At 32.4% G+C, this 15,686-nt stretch overlaps 1 protein-coding gene and 1 long non-coding RNA gene across 4 annotated transcripts in view; one reads left to right on the forward strand and one right to left on the reverse strand.

Moving 5' to 3' along the window:
* Positions 1 to 14,623, reverse strand: part of LOC108003989 (uncharacterized) — an 80,515-nt gene extending 65,892 nt beyond the window's left edge. For 2 of the 3 annotated variants that reach the window (XM_062084192.1, XM_062084191.1), the window contains exons 1-5: positions 13,969 to 14,622; positions 12,905 to 13,054; positions 5,009 to 5,169; positions 1,665 to 1,767; positions 281 to 858 (exon numbers count right to left, since the gene is read on the reverse strand). In XM_062084192.1, coding sequence (XP_061940176.1) covers positions 281 to 858; positions 1,665 to 1,767; positions 5,009 to 5,169; positions 12,905 to 13,054; positions 13,969 to 14,218 — 1,242 coding nt within the window. In that variant the 5' untranslated portion in view covers positions 14,219 to 14,622. Of the gene's footprint in view, positions 1 to 280; positions 859 to 1,664; positions 1,768 to 5,008; positions 5,170 to 12,904; positions 13,055 to 13,968 lie in introns of all 3 variants that reach the window. The other variant, XR_009832523.1, reaches the window with a different exon arrangement.
* LOC114578273 (uncharacterized) lies at positions 13,001 to 15,214 on the forward strand. Its single transcript, XR_003699077.2, has 3 exons — positions 13,001 to 13,138; positions 13,264 to 13,559; positions 13,740 to 15,214. It is a non-coding gene; the product is annotated as an uncharacterized LOC114578273 (long non-coding RNA).
* The last annotated feature ends 472 nt before the right edge of the window (positions 15,215 to 15,686 follow it).

A 15,686-nucleotide genomic window follows, 5' to 3' on the forward strand; every position in this document is an offset into this window, starting at 1 on the left:
ATTACGATACTCAATTAATATTAAATTAATACTAAATTATTTGATTACGTAATCAACGAAATCCAAAACTCGACAATTCAATTAATATCATATACGATTCATCATACGATCTAAAGAAAACAACAAAGATCCATAATAAAGTTGGTAACATTATAATTGATAGCTTTTATCCATCACAAGAGCCACTCCTCGTGAGCGCTCTCGAACCTAGAGCCAACTTCTTCTATCAACCCGACCCCTCTCTCGGCATCCCTGTTCCCAAACAAAGTGAAAACATTACCGTGATAAATTCCTCGAAGTCACAGGGAATGAGCACCCTGTCACGGCATCGTTCTTGCCCATAAACGCTGCTCCCCCCCGACGAATCGACTTCTTGCTCCATTGGATTGCTCGTGTTCATGGAGGTGAGAAAATCGTCCATGGAATTTGATCCAGATCCCTCGTTATCGGTGGCGTTCATAGACCACGCGTCGGTGCTATTCCTTTCGGTGAAATTCGTTCCATGACCCTGCTCGGCGACAGACGCGTTCGCACTCGTGCGATTCGTCGATTGCATCCTGGATGGGCCTATTCTGAACGAATCGGGTGAACAGGGCGAATAAGAGATTCCGCACATTCCTTTTTCTTGACGAATGCAGAGTAAGTAGTCCTGATTGGCCAGAAATCTTCCGTTCGAGAGAAAGTTTAGGGATTTTAAGGTGCCGTTGTTGCCTTCGAAGTACTGGAGGCAGCCGGTAGGGGCGCGCTGCTCGAAGTCCAATTGGACGATTCTCATTTCCCACATTCTGGACTGGAGACCACCGGGCAATCGGAAGTGCAGAGTCAATGGCTGATCATCCTCGTCCATGTCGATGTATACTAGGAGAGAGAGAAAAGCAAAAAGGGTCCAAACAATTGACTCGACAGGGAAGAGAGAACTTGTATCGAAGAAGATCGATCGATCAACTAAGCCTAGTGAGAGACTATTCTCGAATAACGGAGTCTTGGAAGTATCGTTTTCTAACACACGTATTCGTTCTTTTTGGTGAGGGGAGAGATTGATTGTTCCCTGTCGTTCGGTGGAAACGCGATATTAGTGAGATTTTAATCGTAAGCGATGGATTAACGAGTATTTCTCGCGAACATTTATCAATGCAAGTTTGATTTATTAGTTTCGAGAGGAATCGTTTGATAAATAAGGATCATGGAAAATATACAACGCTCTGTAAAATAATTTAAGATCGAATCAAATTTTGTTCTTCGATTTTCATTCCCTTTTTTTTTCTTTCTTCTTTTTTTTTTTTTTTTTGTAAAAAAATTATATTTTTCTCGATACTATTGTATTTTACTAAAGATACTAAAAGAGATGGAAAATCAAGATCCTTTAAGGAGATACAATTAAGAACAGAAATTGTTGATTTTAAAAAATTAGTTCGATCGTTCTGATATGAATGAAATGAAAAATAATTATTCTAAGATTTAATTTTTTAGATCGTTTTTTTGAAATTTGATGGGTCAATACTTTTAAATTTCATTTTATTATTAATTACTATCAACTATATTAAAGTATGTTAAGGTATATTGTGATACTTGTATCAAATATTTTCCGTATAATAGTTTACAATAAAATATTGATAAATTAAGTGAAAATATTGAAAAATCGTGATAAAAGAATTCTTACTTACGATGCTGACCACTGTTCCATCCACACATGTGAAATATACTTCTGCCATTCCTGATTTCCATAATATCTTCGTCACATACGCCAGTCCTTGAATTGGGTTGACCCTAAAAGGATCGATAAGTTTCGTGAATGAACAAGTCGATAAATTCAATTGATTTTTATCGATTGAACATATTATTCTAACCTATATTATCTTATTTCAAGTAAATAAATAATTACCAAATAATTTAATTCTCTTTATTTATTTGTTTATCTCTTCTACAAAGGACAAAGGAAGACGATTGAAGTATTTTTAATTACTTTAATTGACACGCTGTAATTTATTTAATTTATTATATAAAATTGAGTCGTAATTTTATCAAATAATATTATTTTTGTCTCTGAAATGTTTCACAGAAATTGAGATCAATTTTGAAACTCTAAATTGAAAACTTTGATGTATTTCGTAGCACTGGTTTAAATAAATAATTATCGGTAACAAATTAGTATTTTAAGCTATTTGGACAGTAAACACAAATTATTTAATCAATTTAGAAATATTTGTATTTTGCTCTAATGCTAGTTATCAATTGTTAATTTATTTGTGTTTTATTATCAATTATCGAAAGTTATTAAATTCAATTTGCATAAATGTGGTGATTAAATGTATGAAGGATAAGGCGATAATATTTAAAAGAACGTATTTGTAATCTTGAAATTAATGTTTTTTATTCTTTTTAACAAAGTAAAATTGCTGCAAAAAAAACATTTCTTTTCTTTTAATATACTTGTTCTCGTAAATTTTTATAAACTTGGAATATTGAAACTTTAAAATAATCTAGAAATTCTTCTTTTCAATAAACTTGTTAAAATTATTCCAAAACGTTAAAAGATTTTTTCCTTTTCGATAAACTTTCATACATAAACTTCGATAAACTTGTTAAAGTGGCTGCAAAACTTCAACATAACTTTAAAACTCCACTACTATTATTTTTTTTTTTTTCGATGAACTTCTATTTGAAGTTCTTCGCGATAAACTCGTTAAAATGATTATCGAAAAGTTTCCAAAAATTTTCGTCAATATTAATAAAATTATTACAATATACTTCTTTTTTTTCTTTATAATTTTTCATAATTTTTTTTTTCCTAAATTTCAGCAAACTTGAGAAAAACATTAATCAACATTAATCAACATAAAACTCATCAAAATTCTCGATAATCCTGTCAATAATATTAACTCGATCTTAATGCGATCTTAAAAGTTAGTTGTTGTTCTTTTCAATAAATTTTACTTGGAGAAGTGTTGTGAATAATAAATGTATGAAAAGTTAGGAAGGGAGATCTAGTTGCTGTCTTGTTAACGACAAAACATGCCTGACGATCCATTTTCCATTAGATTCTTCGTACCTCGCATTTCATTCCTTTTTCACTGTTCGACCGTATGAGTTTTTAATCGAATTCCGCTACACGCTTTCACAACGTATATACATTCTGACAACGTTTTTAAATCAGAAAATTCTGGAGAAAAGCGAAATTCAGTTGCAATTTCACTTTAAATTTTTGATACCATTATTCTATTATTTTCTAATTACATAAATTATAGATACTATTTTCTGGGAACCAGAAATTTTTAAATATGTACATTTGTACACGCGTGTATGAAATGTAAAATTTCTATGGTGAAATTGATATACATAAGTGTTGAGAATATTTCAAAATCTTTTAAAAATTACATCCTTCTCTTCCCCCGAATAAAATTAAACTTGAAAAATAACGATTCTTTTGTATCTCGCATGTGATCTTGTTTAATGGGTCACTCAGTTGAACGAACAAAGTAAAATCCAATACGAAACTGGCTTGGTTATTTATATTAACGAATGTATTCAAAAACGTTTCGTCAAAAATTATTATATTGTTATTTCTAAAACAATTGCGCACATATTATACTTAATTTCATATATTTCTTGCAATATTTACCATTCCAAGCTTACTTTCCTTGCAAATAGCATTGGAATACTAGGCATTTATTTCTCTCGAAGAGAAAATTTTAAGTAATTTTAAAGTCGTACAAAATTGTCATTCCCAAATTTCTTTGAACAAAAGAATACGTAATTATTTTTTAACTCTTTTGAATTTTTCGCAAAGAATCAATTTTCAACGGATTGAAAATCAATATAAATTATCACGCATTTCAGAAAAATAAAGGTTTCGTTAAAATTTCATTGCCTCCAACCATTATTAATTATGACAGACTACACAGCAGACCTATACGTGTAAAAAGTGCAATCCTCTAACACTGGTTGAAAATAAAGTATAGCAATTCGCGATTCCTGTGCTATGCCTGTGCATAGCAAAGCTACGGGGGATGTCATTAACCCTGATGCGCAGTGGAACTTTTACATACACCCCCTACATCACGTACAATTATATTCTTTGCAATCTTAATTTTTAATCACCCGCATTTCCCCTGAAAGCTTCTACTAAAATAACGCGCCCATTATCTAAATTGTAAACCTAAATTATAAAGTAATATCAATCCTTTTCAATTCTTCGCATTTTTACCACCGTTTCGTTTTTCACGACCATATACCACGTTATACATAAATATTTTTTAAACATCACATCAATTTTTCGTTTCTGCGTAGAACTCGACACGACGTATTCTCCAAGAAAGAAAAAAAGAAGGAAGATCAATTTTTCCAAAAATTCGATCAAAACTCGAACACGTTCATTCTATCGAAATGACCAGGCAACACAACTGTTATCGTCATAACGATTCCACCCAACAAACAAACTATAAAAAGGGAATGATATACGACTCAGGCTCGCCCTTAAATAACGCAAGACCCTGAAAAATTCACCCCCTCTCGCTCCCCTATCCCTCTCTCTCTCTCCTCTCTCCTCCAAGGTTGTCCAGTTAATTTAAAACGTGGTAATCTTGCTCGTCAACGTGGCTGAATTTTACGAGGATGGTCGAAATTCCCTGGAGGCACTCGTAAATGTCAACCGAGGGACACCGAAACGAAACAGCAGAGGAAACGTATATTCGGGTTACTGAACCCTTGCTTGCGTTCTCAATTAGGGGTCAACAGTTCCACACGCGACGTGTGTACGTGTGGAAACCGTGCCGAGTGTCCTGTGCAACCGATAATTTCGTTTCTCACGTGAACCAACAACAGTGACCAAGGACGTCAGAGAGGTCTAAAGAGGGTGTGGAGGGTGTATGGTAAAATGGTAGGGAAAATGTGTGTGTGTGTGTGTGTGTGTGTGTGTGAAATCACGAATGCGTAGTATCGCAAGGAGAAGGGGGAGGGGTGGTTAATATGCCGTTAGTGGAGCAAAGAATGACAGAGTTGCGTGGCTTACTATGTTGAAGTGGACGAAATCGATCCTTAGCTGGCTGACCTGCCTATCGATCTTCCGCACGACCACTGAACAGTTCATGGGCCAGTCAATGAGGTTGGGGAAACCAGGGCTGATCACGTAGGTCAGATTATTCTGCACCTCTTGCTCGCAACTTGCCGTGACTTGCGATGGAAAGAAAGAAAAATTATTAGGTCATCCTGAACGTTTCTTTATTCGAATATTTAATTACGTGTAATTATTCTTCCGCGTATTCTTTATTCCCTTTCGAAATTAAAACAACACGGATGGTTGTAATATCTGTTTTCAAGCAAGTGAATTCATATTCTTTTAAATATAATCCTTTCTGTTGAACCTGAATTCTTTTTTTTACTTTTCATTTATATCATTGTATAAACTTACACTTAAGAATCCTTCCTATACACGCAGAGCTTCATATGAGACAAATTTATGTTAGTTTCGATAGCGTTTAACTCGTTAGTCCGAAGATATTTACATGGAATATTGCACGAAAATCAATTACTCGAGATAAAGATGTTCACGGTGTCCCTTTTCCTTGAAAAACCGTGAGAAATCACGGGAACATTCAACAATGACCTAATAGGAGGGGAGGGGCGGGAGAAGAAAGGACAATTACTGGAAGATAAATGAACGTGGGGTTGGAAAAGAGAGCGGCCAAGGTGGAATCGGTGGAAACGATGGATGTGCAACAATGGCCATTTCTATGCGCCCGACAGAGAATGTGTAAAGTATAGAGTGAAGTATATGTATTTGTTCTGCGAGGCGAATATCGACTCGAAAATATTGATCTGATTCTCAACGTGCTGCTCAAACGCTAGGGAACAACGAATTCGAGTACGTTCGTTTTGTTTTCCAATACGATCTACCGATAACGATTCTTTCGTTCTGTCCTCCCCTCTCCTTCTCTCCTCCTCGCGCCATTTTCGGATTGGTTTCGCGAATTGGTTACGTCGAAATCGAATTCCTCGACCGTTTAATTGGCGGTAATTTAGAAACATGATGGAGGAAAAATGGTAATCGATTGTATCGATGGAAAATTTCTTTTCCAGAGATAAGATTAACCTAATATTTGCATAGATATTCAGTAGTTAGAGAAGCTGATAAATTTACGGAATTATTACTATCTCGTTTTATCTTGTTAAACACGAGGATAAATTAATTAAAAATCGAACGTTATTTCCTGCTTACTGCCTATTCTTTTTCTTTTTTGTATTAATTATTTTCAGACACATTCTCGATTCTTTTTTGTTTTTTCCCTGTTTATAATATTATCTTTCCCTTTCAATAAAATTCTTCCATATCGCGAAGACGTAAAAATTCCATTAACGTGTATGACTTCTCGCGAGAAAGTTACACGCGGGTTATTTATTCATATATATTATACGTTGGAATATGGTAAGAAAAAAAAAAAGAAAAATCAACGTTCCAAAGAAATATCGTATTCAATTTTCTTTCCCGATTTTAAATCTTTTTATCGGGTTATTGCTGATATTTTTACGCTGGTCTGTCCACGATAACGGGAAAAAGAAGTTGAAAAAGAACTTGTACACCTACGACCGAGGGAAACTATGACAACGGTACACGATGAATTATAATGCGCGATACGATAATACCTGTTTACTCGAGAAACAGGTCATAGATTAATAGGCAAGGAACGTTGGTCGAGACGAAATTACGAGATGAAATAAATTTTCTAATTGGAAATTTTTTCAAATTCAATTTACCTTCTCATGTGGATACGTTGATGATACGATTACACGATGGACGTGAGAAATATATTATAAGTAATGAGTTTAAATTTAATAATGCGCTAATAATATATCCATTTTATATTTCGTGACATAGAAATTTAAACATTTAATTAAATACGTATTCAAAATGATGAATTTAATAATGTTCATATATATAATTTATCATTCTCCATATCGAGTTTGCAAATTAAATTTACCGTCTATGAAATGTACAAAAGTGTTAATCGCATTTATTGCAAGAATTTTTATAAAATAGATGATTTAAATTAGCAAATGCATTTTATCTTTAAATTTGACTAATTCAAACATGTTATTCGATCGAAACAAATTGATAATAGAAAATTATTAAAAAAGCGATAAATAGCTAAGAAATAAAAATTCGTGTTCAAAATTTTATTAAAATAAATCAATCTTTAGAAAATTTGACTGCTATTCAAATTTATTACATTAGATAACAAAAGGAACGAATGATTTAATATAAATTTAATGTAAATTTTCCTTCCTAAATTAAATCTTTTTTTAATTTTTCGATGTAAAAAATATCATTTTTGACTTTATATTTTCATGTAGATTAATCTTTTATCAATTTGTACCTATTATTAAAAATAATAAAAATATAATACAAAGAAAAAAAACGATGTTCTTTAAATAAAAAAAATTCAAGGATATATATAAGCAAAATAAAACAGATTTCTCCATGTTAATTTGTACATCGGTGTCAATTTTCATTCTCACAAGCTCTCACATTTAAAATTCAAGTACATTCGAGTTTTTCATATTTAAAACGAAAGAAACTTTACAAATGATATTAACAAAAAAACGAATCGTTCGGGGATCGCGAATAAATATTTAAAAAAAAAAAAAAAGCATAAAATAATAGATATCTTCGTAATTGCCATTTAACCCGCATAATTAAAGCGAAATTCATCGTAGAGGGACTTGCTTTCACATCGGCTTATTATATACATGGTTAAATATCATTCGTGGAAAGTTCTCGAAAACTTTCTGCGAAAATATTTTTACGGAGAATTATTAATCGCAATGTGACAGTCTCGTAAGCAGCCCCAAGCCCTGATAACGAGTTCTTATTCAGCCATTCAGCGGTCGTTTTAGAGTGACGGTGGTTCTATTCAACTGGCTTCAACCCCGAGGAAACGGTTAACAGTTGTGCGCAGATATTTTTCGCTTCCCTTCGCTTGGAAAACAAGCGGGTAGACAACTTTAAAAAATTTACAGAGCGGTGTCTCTGCGGGGAACGATGTCTCGTTACGCCCTTAAGACCTGACCTTTTCACTACGCGCATCTTTTTATCTCATTTTTTCCTCTTGTTTCTCTCTCTCTCTTCCCTTCCCCTCTCCTACTCTCCCCTCTTTTTTCTTCTTACCTTTCTTATTCAACTCGTCTTTTTGTTAGAGGAGGATAATAAAATTATTACGAGCAATAAAATTGGAAAGACGAATCCGTCCACGAGAAAATTAAATAATCTGTTATAAGAAAAGTTTCTGCGATTACAAGCTATTGTATTCTCGATTTTTCGTGCATGATGCGTGCAAATCAGAAACAATGTGGCCAGGAATCAAGGCCGCGGCATTTGGAAACTGTTTGAAAGTACAGTTCCTACACAATATATTCCATATGCATAACAGTATATAGAACAGTTAGTCCGATGGTTATGGTGTTAGTGACCGAAATTGGTTGAAAAGCAACACATTCCCGCCACAAGCTGTTCCCTCTGATCACTATGTTGAATAATTTCTCTCGGATCGATTCACGATTCAAGGTTAGGAAACATTGAAAAGCCAGTGTGATTATATTGCGTATCTTTTTCCTCGAATCGTCAATAAAGGATATTCAACGAATACGCTTTCGTATTGCTACCTCAAGGTATTTGAATTATTCTAATTTTTATAACCTATGAATATAAAAAGAAAGTTTCCCGTGTGTTTATATCAAATTTTAATCGTAATTTCGTAATCTTTCGTAATCGATTATAACACGATATTTAATTACGTTGTGAGAAGAGAATAATTAAATTTTATTTCGATTAAAGATATTCAATCTATTTATGTAAATTTTCTTGACGATGTAATTATATATCATTTATAAGTGCAGCGTATAATTAAGTTTGTGATAAATATAATTATAAATATATTAATATTTATTTCCCATTACCCATACGTATAAAATATACAAAATTCGATGAATATTTGGAATATATTAAAAACTTATGAATATTTATACGAGGTTAAGAAAGTTCAGGGATCGGAATGTTATTTTAGAGAACTGTTCTGACTTGATTTCGGTATTTCCATAATACTCCCTGTTTCCATAATACCTTCCTTCGAGTAATACCTATTAGAATATTACGTTAAAGAACGTCTATAAACTATTATTATAGGAATATTACTGATACCGTAGGAGAGTTAAAAAATGATACGAAACGAAAAGATTAACCTACTTCAGATATTAATCAAGAATTTAATATCATGTAATAATAATCTCGTAATTTTATAATAACAAAATCAAGGAAAAATTGTTCGTTTATCGTAATTTATCGAAAATAAACCATTATTGAATATATATTATTTGATATATAATCACAAGCTTCGAAAATCTTCGAAAATATTCAAATTTTCATCAAAATTCCCTAGTAGAACTCAATTTAAAATCAATATACTTTAAATTACGAGATGTACGATGTAATATTATTCATAAGCAGTTGATATTCGTCGAAAGGAAACGGCACATTAATATGGATGATTTTATTTTACAAAGTTATTATTTTTTTTTTGTGAGAGACGAAGATAGTCAATTCCATATAATCCAACGTAAAATACTTTATTTTCCAATTTTCCTTCAATTTCAGAAAATTTCCGAGGAACACGGCGCTCAGAAATACTTTAATGTATCAACGTACAAAGAATATATGTACAGGATGTGGTGTGAGATATCCAAAGAGTTTTTCGCGTCCGACACAGTATCCTCACCGATATACATGATCCCAAGGAGAAAAGTCTACAACGGTTATCAAGTTAACCTAAAAATAAGCACGTACACACAATAAAAGGATGCTTGTTCTACGAATTTGCTCACGTATCATATTTCGTTAGAAACGAGAACTAGAAGAATGCTGTACACAATTTGAGAAACGATGAGAAATCGTAATCAATCTAAATTTGATCGAAATGACATCTTTAGAGATATCGAATGACTTTATAATTTTTTTTAAACTAACAAATAATAATTTATCGTAGAGTAGAAAGATATGAAAAATAGAAAAGATTGAAATAGAAAACAATCGTTAATTATTATTAACAAAAAAAAGAACAAGAAAAATAAAAAACATTATCGAATTCCAATCGTCCATGTCCTTCCTAATTTATTAATCACGATTTCAAAAGTACCGATATAATTTCAATGTATAAAAATCTGATCTTTTTTTACGAAAGAAGTTAAAACTCGCTAGATCACTTTCCGAGAGAACATTCCTCGAACGTGAATCACTTGTTGATAGCTGGCAATCTCTACGGTAGTAAGAGAAGTAAGAGAAAAAGGAGAACGAAGGCAAGAATGCGATGCTGTTCTCTGTTCATAGCAGGATCTTAACGGGCAATCACGGCAGCCTTCAGACGCGATCTCAAAAGAAGAAATTGGCGGAAAGGTCGACGAAACACGGAGATCTGGGACATACGAACGAGACGAGAGCCAATTAAATAACTGTATAACTTGTGCCGTACGTTTTACCCTGGCACGCGAGCTTGTATCGAGTTATTCCTTCTCCAGTTCTTTCTGTTTCTCGCGCTCTTTCTCTTTCTTTCTCCCTCTTTCTCTCCCTCTCTCACTTTTCGTTTCTTTTTTCTCTCCACGGCCAGCAGAGGCGCGCATGTTCCTCGAGATTCATTCCTTGCGCCCGGCCATCATTGATACCGTTAACTATCAAGTTTTGTAATAAATTTGTTTGCATTCCTTTGAAAGAGTATTAAATATATTACTATGCACGATTTATAATTTTCTTATCATTTTCAATCTGTGATGTATTTACTCAAAAATCTCGTATCGTATCGATCTCCGTCTTGTTTCATTTAACGCAAATTTAAATTATTTATAACTTAATAAATAAGTGTCCAGGATGTTTAATGCTATTCTCAAGAATATATTGATATTTTGTAAATATATGTGTATATTTTAATATCTTATAAATAATAGTAATTATATAGCAATGTAAAATTTAATTTTAACGTATATGTATATTTTTTAACATATCAGTATGGAATACTTTTGCGCGTATGTGTACGTGTAAAAAACCCGATTAAACTGAAGAATAGCACGTTTCAAGAGGCCATTTGTTCCCTTCGAACGAGGGAATCTGGGAATCACTGACGGCAAATCTGTTGACGCCAGTGTAATTAATTGGATCCAAAGTCGCGTTAATCGTGTAATTTGTAATGGATAAGGGTGGGGGGGGGGGATATTTAATCCTCCTCGTTATGACGTATGATTTAAGAGTTGTATTATCGGTGGAAAGTTTAGGATCTACCTATTTGACGAAATGAAGAATAACACGTTTAGGAAGTTGGATTTTTTAATGGAAAAAGTATGATTGGATATTTTGGAAGTTTCGTGTGAAACTCGGAGGGAAAATGATAAAAATCTACAAATTTCATAAAACTACAAGAAAGATTCAACTTTAATCTTTTTCGAAGAAAAATTTCGAATGTTAAAATATAATAATCTGAAAGAGAATTGCGAATTTTTGATAAAATAAATTATTGATTTTAGAGATGATTTATTCCTTTAAAGATACAATATTTGTTTCTTAGTAATTTAATAACAGCATCACATTAATAATTTGTTTTTGAGAGTTACAGAATGAAAAAATTAAATTGAAATTCAAAAGAATTTTCGATAACAAGCAATAAAAGTCAATTTTTATTCCAAACGAAGAATAAAACGTTGCTTTCAATTTTTCATTTTTCATTTCTCTCCACCTTCGACCATCTTTTTATCGCAAATTACGGTACATTTCGTGTTTATATTATCGTGAAGAAAGTTTGAAACCAGAAAGTGGTAAAATCTTTGCGCAAGTTCAATCTACCAATATTAATAGTACTGTGCATCGCGTGGTAAAGTTTCAGACACGATATCCGTGAAATGTTCACGTGAAATGAGTGTGGTACGTGTAAGTGCTTTCATAGACTGAACAATTTACGATTGACAGAACACGATGTGGGTGGAAACGAGCGAAGCAGATAAGTAAAATTTTTACTTAATTTTTGCATAAAAATAAGTTCTATAATTGCGTTATATTTATGTACAAATTTATGAACTTATTAGAAAACAAAATGTTTCAACTATAAAATCGCACAAATTGATTCATAGCATTTATAGTTAAATGAATTTTCACAAACAAACATGTTCAATTATCATAATAATAGTTACCCAAATGTAGTATAGAAAACAACCGCATTGTTATTATTATACTGCACGAATAACATTGCAATCGTTGACCGTTGATTGCTAATGAAGATTTTCAATTTTTCTTAAAATCTCCAATTGCAGAGAAAGAAGATTTGAGAAAAGAATTTTATAATATATTCGATTTATTTAAACAAGAAAAATAATATTCGGAAAATTAATATTCTTGACATCGTGTTTCAAAAAAAAAAATTGAAATTCAAAAATTCTTAATTATTCAAAATTTTAATCTTCAATCATTCCCGATTATAAATACTTTCAATACTCGTTTACTAATTCTCACAAAAATAAATTTCTTTTAAAAAATCTACGATATACGATATGCTAAGACCAACGTACCAACGCGTACCGTAAATATCATGTTGTTTATAAAGCAAAAAAAAGAAAAGAAAAGAAAAGAAAGAAAGAAGAATATAAAACAGAAAGCACGAAAAACGAAAATAAGAAATTAATTGCACAAAGCAACGCAGTATAAACAAATTAGCAGTGGCGAGAAGTGAGTGCAAATCCTCGTAAATTTAAACGCGTTTATGCGCCGATCCTTTATTTCCCAGCTGCGAAATTTCCACCGCAAGATATAATATGCGTTCATATACCGAATGAACCGACGGTGGATAAAACAGGATATACGGACTATGGTACGGTTACTTACATATGCAGCACACGCCGAAACCAAGTGCACATCGTCCAAGGGACTTCCCCCGTTGAATGCGACACTCATACGTGTTCATGCATACGCCCTGCCGCCGTTTGTCTTGTGATAGGCACTCCTCTTGCACCGGGGTGGGGAAGAAGTCGAGAACTACATACATATAAAGGGTTGCAAACGAGAAATCGAATAAAATAAGGAAAACAAGATGGTATGTGCAGTATGTGATTTACGAAGGTACTTTTGAACGTTATCTTAAAAAGAATTTTAATCCGAAGTAATTTTAATCTTTGCTTTTAATTCTTATCTTAAATTTAATCTGATAATTTTACTTTATTATTATTATGTAAATTCAATTTCAGATATCACGGTATGGCGGAAATTTAAAATAGGACGAGAAATATTTTCTCCGTCGTGCATTTATAAATTCATGAATATCGTAATTAAAATTACACGAATATCGCGTTAAACATGTCGCTCGATATTCGACTAGAATTCTATTTTGTTTGGGGCAATAGACACGCGATAATGAACACGCAATTACCGAGGTAATCAATTCGTCGGTTTCTGATCTCTCCTCGATGGAAGATGATTGAATTACTCTTACTTAGTGATTGGCAATTAACACTTTGCGGCTTGTGTTCGGCTACGACTTTGGGTAAGTGTTTTATGCATTGAAATTTGATGAAATATGCAGATATTTCATGTCCTAATATAATATATTATTTATTCATTAATGATAAATCGATGATTGAAACGATATCGTTCCATTTCAATGCTTCGAAATTAACTTCAAATCATTCAAATCTAACCGAACGCTGTTCCGATCGTTAACCAGATTTAAAGGAAGAATCAAATTCATCGTTTTCGAAAAACGAAGCGTAACATTTCAACGGGAACGGCATCCCATTCGAGGCCAAACACTTCCGTGAATCCTACACAAGATTCGAAAAGGAATGAAAAGCCTGGGGCAAACACACGAATACGATGTTAGAACGTTCCTGGAACGTTCTCGGGGAAACGGTGGACACAAAAGAAACACGAAACGGCACTCCACGAGAACTTACCCTTCGAGATTGGATTTCCGATCAAATCGAATTCGTTGGAAGGTTTCTCCACGGTCTGATTCGGCCAAAAGTTCAAGCCCAGAAACGACCATTGGTGCGTGCTCCGTGGGAACGCGATCAAAGTATAAATACCGAACGACAACCACGACGGAACACTCCACTGTGCGTCCATGTGGGTCGGTACAACACTCGCGAGTAAGACCATTAGCGTGGAATAAACGGTGAAACATCCGATGATCGTGTTGAACATTGGGAACCACGCATTCGTGCGCGGCACTCACGAGGAGAGGATATTTCAAAAGTACAGAACACCAATGGAAGACGATGACCGACTGACTGGCCGTGTAACAGCATCTCGGGACAACACGTGTTAAGCCCCTTCTGCTACGGTTACCTGATTACGGTTACCACGTTACCGCTACCGATCGCTTTGATCGCGAACATCCTCTTACTCGAGATCTCTCATCTCATCCTTTAGTAATCGTGATCTTGCATTAACAAGCTTGGCAGCGTATATTATATGATTTTGAAGATAGAATAGGCTGGGATAAAAATAAGTCGAATACGTTTGATGCATGTGCATCATTTTTAAAAATTTTCCCTGTTTTTGATCAAAAATTGATTAGAAGTAGCTCAAATTGATTCTTCGAGTCAATCTTCAATCGAGACTTATTGCCAGTGTATTTCTATGTAATTAGACATTCTTTCTTTAATTTAATTCAAAAATTATTTCTTGTTCGTACTTTTGTAACAATTAGATGTGTAAAAATATAATATTTCATAGATAGGAATATAATTTTTTTAAAAATAGTATATCATTTAAAATCATTGGAAAATAAATAAAGAAAATTTGTCCGTATTTTAGAAGATTAAGAACTTCAGTTTTGAAATTGGACGCTAAAAGAATATAAAAGATTTAAATTTCACAAAGTTGTGACATAGTTTCTCAACATTCGTTTACAAAGGCAAACATTTCAAATAACTTTCCGATATTTTTGATCCACCGATATATCTCGGTTAAAATATTGGAAAACTTTATCACAGGTATCGCAGTTCGGTAAATAATAGAGTTTTAGAATACGATTTTTGCATCTCTGCTAGAATTTTTATTAAAAAAATTGAGAATATAATGCGTACATACATCTAGTACAATATGCAACATTTTTATAATATATTATATTATTATTGTAATTTAATTTTAGTAAAAATTCTTTAAATCTTTACATTAAATAAAATATTATACTTTTTATAATAATCGTATCTCTCAATTTGAATTGTTTTATTAATCGTATTATCTATTATAAAATAATATAAAATATTTTACGAAACAAACAATTAATTAAAATATTAAAAATAAAATTATAATTAAAATGAGTAATTAATTTTTTTTACTTTTTATAAAATAATTAAAAATAATTTTGAATTAAATAAATTTTTCAAAAGATTGTTTCATTGAGAATTTCAATAGGACTTTTACTGAATATTTTATTGAATATTTAATTAATATATAATAAAAAAATAAGATAAAATAAACAATAGTAAAAAGAATAAAAAAGGAAAAAAATAAATTGTATATAATATTTTGTATTTTTTTTTTTTGCATCATTTATTTAAAATATATCTATATTCAACATCTATAACATAACTTGATAATGGTTTTTATTCAAATGATGAAATTTAAAAATAATGAATTTTAGAAAAGATGGTAAATCTCTAAT

The sequence above is a fragment of the Apis cerana genome, linkage group LG13 (assembly GCF_029169275.1).
Source record: "Apis cerana isolate GH-2021 linkage group LG13, AcerK_1.0, whole genome shotgun sequence".
Classification (NCBI taxonomy): domain Eukaryota; kingdom Metazoa; phylum Arthropoda; class Insecta; order Hymenoptera; family Apidae; genus Apis; species Apis cerana.